The sequence below is a fragment of the Octodon degus genome, unplaced genomic scaffold (assembly GCF_000260255.1).
Source record: "Octodon degus isolate 3935 unplaced genomic scaffold, OctDeg1.0 scaffold00095, whole genome shotgun sequence".
In the NCBI taxonomy this organism is placed as follows: domain Eukaryota; kingdom Metazoa; phylum Chordata; class Mammalia; order Rodentia; family Octodontidae; genus Octodon; species Octodon degus.
The window spans coordinates 6,006,497-6,015,155 of record NW_004524671.1 but is presented as its reverse complement, the minus strand read 5'-3'; the positions used below and the strand labels follow the sequence as shown (position 1 = coordinate 6,015,155).

Here is an 8,659-nt window from a genome sequence, read left to right as displayed (position 1 = left end):
CGGTTCAATCCCCCAGCACCACATGCCAGCCAGCCCCTCCCCCTGGTGGGTTGAGCTGGACACACACACACACACACACACAAAATAAATAAATAAAAATTTTTAAAAAAAGTTTATATATCTACTTTAATTACATCTTGATTTAAAAATAGATGTAAATTAGGTGAAAGTTTGTATTAAAAAATTAATAAACTACATTTGTTCTTTTTATTTTATTTGCATATATATTTAACTTAAATAAATTATTGTTCCCTTAACAATACGATAGGGCCAGTATGTAGCTCAGTGGCACAGTGCCTACCTGGCAAGTGCAAGGTACTGAGTTTGATTCATGGTACCAAAAACAAATAACCCAACAAAATGTTAAAAGTATTTCCTATTTTATTTTAACTCCATGATTTTTTTGTAAGTATATTTTTTGTTGCTTAGGTTTTTAGAAATCCATTTATCTTTGTTGGAAATTTAACTGGCTTCATTTTTTTTTAACTATTATAAATAACTGATGTAAATTTTATTCAGATTTTTTATTTATCATTCCTGCAAATATAGTTATTCAGTTATACAGTATAAGCAACTTATCCCGAAATAACTTTAAAATAATTGATATTAAAAAATTTAGCCTAGCTTAGTTTCTTTCTTAGCACATAAAGACAAATAAGTATTCCTATTTGTGTCTACTTATATTATTGTTTATACACTAATCCAATTAGGAAATATTTATTGATGAGGTAACATGCCAGTCATGTAAGATAAGCTCAGAACAAAGGATAATATGAATGTAGTCCCTCCTTTTGTGAAGCTTTCTTTTAATTGAAACTATGAATAATGTGTCTATTAAAATGCATTGTATTAAATACAGTGATAGAAAACTTAAGGGTACTTGTAGGTGAAAAGAAACGAAAATGCCTAACACTAAGGTACTGAGTAATACTTACTGATCAGTGTTTTTGTTTTTTTGTTTTCCTCTCAGATGAGGTAATTTTATTTTTTTTAGACAGGGACTCATATAATTTAGGCTGATTTTATATGTAGTGTAGGCTGGCCTTGAATCTGTAACAATTAGGCACGCACCTCCATGAATGTCTAGATGACGTAATCTTTTTATGGAACATTTATGCTTATTGTATTTTATCTATAGAAGCTATGCTTAGATTTATCAAGATAATTATCCAAGTACTTATAATAAAGCATTGGAAGCAAATTTTTTGTAATGACTATTGTGTAGCCCTAATATGATGCATAGCCATTAAAGTTGTACATTTAGTCAGTATTCCTCCATAGGATGAGCAGCCAACATTTTGGCTTGTCGGGGTTGCATTGAGTGAAGAGGAATTGATGCAGTCCTCATGTAAAATATGTACTATAGTTAATGCATATAAGTAACAAAACTTTTTTTTTTATTGTAACACGGCATACACAAAAGGGGGCAACATGAATGTAAAATTAGTGGGCTATTGGACTTGTTTTGTGAAACTAATCCATCAATGTCTTCTAGAATGGACTCTGTGGTTCATTTTGGAAATAATTGGTCACAAATAAAAATACTACCAGAAAATAATGATATGAATAAGGTGTAACTGTGGACTGAGGGATATTTTTCTCTGGAAGGATAGATCTTATAAAAGTCTAGTAAATAGATCAAAGTGTTCTTTGAATTGAATATCTCATTGTGGTTCTGTATATTCCAAAAATTAATAAATATTAACCATTTATTTTTCTAGTATTAGTGATTTGTATATGTAATTATAACTCATTAAAAAAGTATCATTTGATACTTCATGCCACAGCTTCTAAAAACTGTATGAAGTTATTACTGTACAAAAATAAGTGAGTTTAACAATGAAATATGAAAACTTACATGTCTGATTAACAGTAATCACCTGCGTTTACAAACACATGTATAAGAAGCTGAAATACAATTATAGTTCATTGCCTAGTTTTGTCATCCTATAGACGCAACACCGGCATGATTTCATTGTACTGACCATGGTAAACACAGGAGGCAGAGTTAGCTCTGTACCTCACACGCTTACCTGTAGAGTGTTGTTACGTCTGCAGTGCACGCCCAAGCACTGTGTGGTGGAGTTATGCAAACAATCATATAATGTTAAACGTTTATGATTCTGTGAGGCCGCATTACTAGCCGTGGAGGGCTGCTTGCAGTCCCTCAACTATGGGTTGGACTTCCCTGCTCTCTAGGGTTTTGAGAATCTTTAACAGCAGTAAGTAGAAATTGCAGGCATGCATGCATGTTTAAGTATGTCACTTCATAGTCCATCCATGAAATGGTTTGATAATGAATGTTCTGAAAGATTGCTGATGACTTCTGTATTTCCTTCCCATTGTGTAAACAATAGCCAAAATTATAGTCATGTTTTTATACCCTAAGGATTTGCTGCCAGTTAAAATAGAAGTACAATATTGATAAGTAACCTTTGGAGATTGTCCTTTGAAGGTACAATAAAAGGCTTTTATGGTCCTGTAGTCTTTAAAGGGGTTCTGTGACTTAGTACTTGTTTTTACTTACTACTCTTGTCTTCACTCCTGAGCATCAGTCTTGTTTTTTAAGTGGTTGGTAAAACAAATATGGTCCACTTCTATTATTTGGACCCATAGAAATAGATATTTTGTTTTTTATGGAGGGAATATATATACTTAATCTCTAAATCATCAAATTAAAATGTTTTTATAGTAAAGTGTTACTTGTTTCTTTCCTGACTAAAGATAATTCTTTCCTTTTTTCTTTTTTTCTTTTTTGATAATTCTTATTTTAAGGATTTTCTAATCAGCTTATATATTTTGGGCATTTGTTATCATATTGTTCATCATGTCCTATTTTTTAAAAAATGAACTTTGTAGCTTAGAGATGATCAACTTGGTTTCTAGTGGGATTGAACATCTCATTTTGGTATGTAAAAAACTGATGAAGTTGATGTTTCTCTTCACACACACAAAATCATTGATTTCTACTGTTGCATAAAATGAAAAATTAATCTTCCTTTTTTCTTACCTGAAAAAAAATTTATTTCTACTTATAGGTCTCAGTTTATTAATGGTGGATACCAAGAAGTACTGGATCTACTACTGCCATTGAATCTTGAAGTGGTTGTTGAGCGAAATTTATCCTGGAATTGGTACCAGGAAGTTCCTTGTTTTAATGTAAATGCTCAGTTAAAGCCCATGGAGGTAATTTTGTAGCTGCTTAATAGTTTCTTTTCTGTTTGGTTTGTTGAAAAGCACTTCTTTAACAACTATTTGAGTGGTCTGACTATCTCCTGTCCTCCACTAGATATGGGAGGTACTGTGACAAAGAAGCTACAGGATTTCTGACTTTATGGACTTTACTACTCTAAGCCAAATGATGGTTATCTGTAATAGGCAGTAGTTAGATAGTAAAAATAATTAAAAGTTTTAAATTGATGCAATTCATAAAAGAAGCAGATTCTAATCAGCATGTTAATAGAGAAGTTAGCAAAGAGATCTATCATAGAAATAGTGATTTGAGGACTCATCAGTAAGAATATATGAAAATAAGCTAGAAAAAATATTTAAAGAAGAGGAAGTCCTAGGGAGGAAGATCAAAATGGCAGATTCATCACTGTAAGTATAGTTTTATCTGTCTGCTGGTTGACCATGCTTCACAGATCTCTAATAGAATAATCTCAAGTTCATACTTTTCTCTGTTGAATGGAAATTGAAGCTACCATATACTTTCCTGAAGCATATATGAAGCAACATACATACTGGAAGGTTTTCTATACAAACCTACTTAAATCCTCTTTCCTTCTTCCACTGTGTTTCCCTGTTTGATTCTATTTAAAACTTTGTTCTATCAGTGAAAACCCTCATTTTAGAGATTTGTGACTTTTAAATCAAATTTTAATTCACAGATTAAACTGTCACTTGAAAGACTTTAAGCTGTTAGTGTGTAAGATAATGTGGATGCTTTCTGTAATTTATAGGGTCGGAGATGGAAAGTGCCTTCTTAAAGTCTGATAATGTTGGTGAAACAGCAGATAGAAACTTACAAATCATATGTAGCACATTTCACCAGCTCGTTGTATAAATCTCTACCCAATTTGGCCCACATTAGACTGATTATGGTGTGGAAAAAAAAAGTGCTGCTTTCCCATACTCTTTTCTGTGGGAGAATTTCTACAGAATATTCAGATGATACTTCAGAGCACCTGCAAATGCTCACTGCCTTTAGGGAAGTTTCAGGGGGAATTTGAGTCTTCCCCACCCCAAATTGTCCTGAATACAAATATTCCTTATTTGTTTGTTTGGTATAGGGTCTCGCTACACAGCTCAAACTCATAGTGATCCTCCTGTCTCAGCCTCCCTAGTGCTGGGATTACAGGCCTGCATCACTACACCCAGTTTCAGCAGCCAGCTCAGTCTCCCCAGCCAGACATTCCTCATTTAAAGCCATATTATTTAAGAACTGCCTGACAGACTTAGAACTGAGGCATGCTGTTTGGTTTAAGACCTGCTATTACAACCAAGCCAAGCTGAAACATATAATTGACCACTGTATCTTTCAAGATAGGTCCTGTGATGTTGGTTTTAGGCCGAATTCAAAACACATAGGGTTTGAAGTTACTCCTTTGAGTTCTGAAATGTTATTTTACAAGTTAGTTTCAGCTTTTATAAAACTCAGGATCATATTCTGTATACCAAAGGAGTATTGTGAGGCTTAAATAAAAATAATATAAAACATATATGAAGTATTTTTTCATTATCCAAATGTAATATATTGATTTGATTATTGTTTATAAAATGTACTTACCATAAAAGTCTGAGATAGCTTGATAACTGCAGTTTACAGTTAATTTCAAATATTAAGATTACTGATTTGGTATATTCATAGTAGGTCATTGTTCGTTGCTTCATTGATTTAGGTATCTAGTTTTGTATTTCATAAGCTACTAAAGATCACATGTTAGAATTCCTCAGTGCTTCAGGATTTTCATGAACTGAAGTAAACAATCATGTTCCTTGAATGCGAATTATGAGTATAGGTGGTAATAATGTTAAAAAGAGCCAAATCCATTGTGCCTATAGTTCTTTCTGAAATGCTGTGTTGTTTTAACAGTTTATTCTTAGTCAAGAAGATATAACAACTATTTTTAAAACATTGTATGGAAATATATGGTATCAAGAAGATGTAATTGCTTCATCTGCTGTCACTAAAGACCAAAGTAGTAGTACCAGTGGAGTCACTAATGAGTCACACCATTCAGGAGGTATGTTTATAATTCTTAGTTTCACCTTCCTCTCTATTTTTCTGCTTTCTCTCCATTTTCCCTCTCCTACCTTTCTCTCTTGTCACTTTCCTTCTTTTTTTTCCTCTCTCATCTTCATTTCTCATCTTTCATTTGTTCCTTCCTTTCTCAAGCTTCAGTAAAATTCTTTCTAATCAGCCAGTCTTACTTTTAATAAATTACCTGTTATTAGTTGTTCTGTTGATCTTTCTCTGAGTCAGAGTTCTTAGTCCCATTGTAATGTAACATCCTTAGTGTTTGTTCTTTTTTCCTCAAAGTTCTTATTTTTCAGGGGTTTTTCTTTTTTTCCTTCTTCTTGTTCCTTATCCTATTATAAGATCAGAAAATTCAAGATCTCAAGAGGGGATGATCATTGTAGATAGAGGTTTTAACTAACGTTGTGGATAAGATGGGTGAGAAATAGAATAGAAGGAATCATAACTTACAGAGCCTTTTTCCAAAGTTGGATCCAAGATGCTATGTGGAATGTTGGCTGGATTCTGAGTTCATCTCCAACACATGGAGAATTGGGTTAATTAAAGATGCTAGGATAATTTTGCGGCATAGAGTTACCCTCAATCTGGTATTTGAAAGGAATTCTCAGCTCTGCCTGCTTTAAAGTAAAACCCCCTAATCCATAATGTCCACCTTTGCAAATCCCTGAGGTATGACACAGGTAGACAAAGAACCCCAACATAGAAACAGCCCTTCATTCACAGCATTACAAAAACAAACAAAAATCCCATCTTTGCTAACTGGGATGATTCACCAAATTTTTATTGTTAAATATAAGTGGTCCGATATGAAGACAGTCATAAGCACACAGCATGAAACAAAGAAACTCAACAGTGTTTTCTGAATGGAGTAGAAATAATTAACAGAAGAGAATAGAGACAAAAACTCCTGCTGTTTTAGTAGGATTACGTAATATAAGAAATGGATCCTGGGAACACTAGCAGCCCTACAAAGAACGAATTCTTAGAAATCAAAAGTATGATTGCTAAATTTTGAGGCAAACACAGTTGCTGTAGCATTTGAAGAAGTATTTAATTGAAGCCCAGAGTTGAATTAAAATTCCATTGCAGAGAGGGGAAAAAGAGGAACAGACAGTGAAGTAAAAGAGTAATGCTTCAGAAGGCTTTAATCTAGAAAAATAGTGGTATAGGAGAACGGAATGAAGAAAATGGAACCGAAAAAGATTTAAAGTAACAAAGTTAAACTGCCCAAGACTAAATATTGAAACACTCTCATAGATCTAAAGAAATTACTGAATTCCAAGCAGGTTGAGTAAACCAAGATTCACTCCACATTCAAATACATTTCCATGGAACTTAAGGATGGAAAAGTTAAGATTTTTAGTGTTTCATCAAAATATACTCTACCTCAGACTAGAAGAACGCATCAAATCAAAGTAAATAAGACAGGGGCCAGGGAGATAGCTCTGTAGAATAAGTGCTTGCCTGGCAAGCACAAGGGCCTGAGTTCAATCCCCAGTTCTGTAAAAAAAAAAAAAAAAAAAAAAAAAAAAAAAAAATTCCCAAAGTAAATAAGACAGCAATAAGAACAGAGAGTGACTAAAGAGAACAGACGAATCATAAAATGAACAGTTAAAGCTGAGTATGGTGGTACAGGCCTATAATTCCCACTTAGTAAGCCAAGGCAAAAAGGCCACAAATTCAAGACTAGACAGGGTGAATTCAAGGCCAGCCTGACATTGTAAATAACCTGTGTTGGAAAATAAATCAAAAAGAAGTAAAACATTGTTTTTATTGGAAAGATTGTAAAACAAACCCCTACAAAGACTGATAGAACACAAATTCACAGCATCTGTTTTGTTTTTGTTTTCTTTTGTTTGTTTGTATTGGTGGTACCAGGGATTGAACTCAGGACCTTGAGCTTGCCAGGCAAGCACTTGTTCCACTGAGCTATCTCCTCAGCCCTCATCTCTTTTAAATAGATTACTAAAGACCATTAGTCATTAGTGGATATTATGAGTACTTATATGTCAATTTTCTCTCCCTGAGACCCAGTGTAATGGAACCTCAGTTCATGAACTTGATTTTTTTCTCAATTCTGGTTGCACACTGAGGTAGACAAGAACTGAATCAAACTCAATGATTAGATTTAGCATTGACTTTATGGGGAAATTTGATTCAGTTCTTGTCTGGTTCAGTTTGCTTCCAGAATCATAGAACTAAGTTTGTAAACCAAGGCACCATTGTACATTCTCAATTAAATTGAGGAGAGGTTTGATTTGGCCCATGGTTGCAGGGTGTTTAATCCATGGTTACCTGACTCTGAAGCAGAAAACTCATGGCAGAAAACAGAGCAAAGCTCCTTAGTTCTTGGCCACAGGGAAAAAGAGCAAAGGAAGAATCTTAGAAGAAAGAGCAAGTGACTGTATATGTCTCCATGGTTAGGCTTCTTTATCCACCCATATACTATACTTGATCTTAACCGAAGGTCAAAAAATGACCCAGGAAAACCCAGAAGTGTGTTTTACTAATCCATATGGCAGCTCCCAAGCCAGTTACAGGGACACGGATATGCGTAGTCAGCAAGCTAATTTAATGATGGAATTATACAACATGGATGAAATGTGCACCTTCACTAGGAAGCAGGAATTACTAAACTGACGTGAGAAGAAAGAATATTTGGCTAAGTTTGCTTTTATGATAGGAAGTAATTTGACTGTAGAATTCTATTAAATAATTTTTCCTCATTTAATAATTTACTTTTGTCAGACTATCCTATAACATCAAATTCCTTTATATGGGTGTTACTTTGACCTTACATAACAAGTCATTCTTCAAGTTGTTAATTATCCCTTCCTAAAGTTTTTTTTTTTTTTTTTTCTCTTAAATTTACATATTTTGTACAGGGTCACACCGCAGCTCGGGATCATAGTTATCCTCCTTTTTTCAGTCTCCCCAGCTCTGGGATTGCAGGCATGCGCCCCAACACCCAGACTTGGTCGCTGACTCAGCGCTTCTGGGGGGGTGGGGCCAGCACAGTCTATGGTACCTGGGATCGAACCGGTCCCTGCACTTGCTCTTGCCTAAGTAGACACCCAGTCTGCTGAGCTATCTTACCAGCCCCTTTCCTAAAGTTTTATTTATTTACTTATTTTTGGTACTACTTAATCTGTGCCCTGCAACAATGGAACACATTCCCATGGTGAATAAACTTGGATTCTACATTGGCACAGACCTCTCAGTCATGTGCACACTCACAAACACACACGGTGTTCCCCTGCTACTGTTCTTTTGTACAGGATGTGGATGCTGAATTTATTAAATATTTAAGCAAGAATACCACTGTTACGCAGATTCTTTTGGAAAAAGGGATTCTTTCCCACCCATATAAAGCATGCATTACTTTTTTTTTTTTTTTTT

At 34.5% G+C, this 8,659-nt stretch overlaps 1 protein-coding gene across 1 annotated transcript in view; it reads left to right on the top strand.

Moving 5' to 3' along the window:
- Vps13a (vacuolar protein sorting 13 homolog A) overlaps positions 1-8,659 on the top strand; it is a 241,039-nt gene that overhangs the window by 120,460 nt on the left and 111,920 nt on the right. Inside the window, exons 34-35 of the mRNA XM_023722991.1 lie at positions 3,039-3,186; positions 5,096-5,246. Of these exons, the coding sequence (XP_023578759.1) occupies positions 3,039-3,186; positions 5,096-5,246 (299 nt within the window). The remainder of the gene's footprint in view (positions 1-3,038; positions 3,187-5,095; positions 5,247-8,659) is intronic.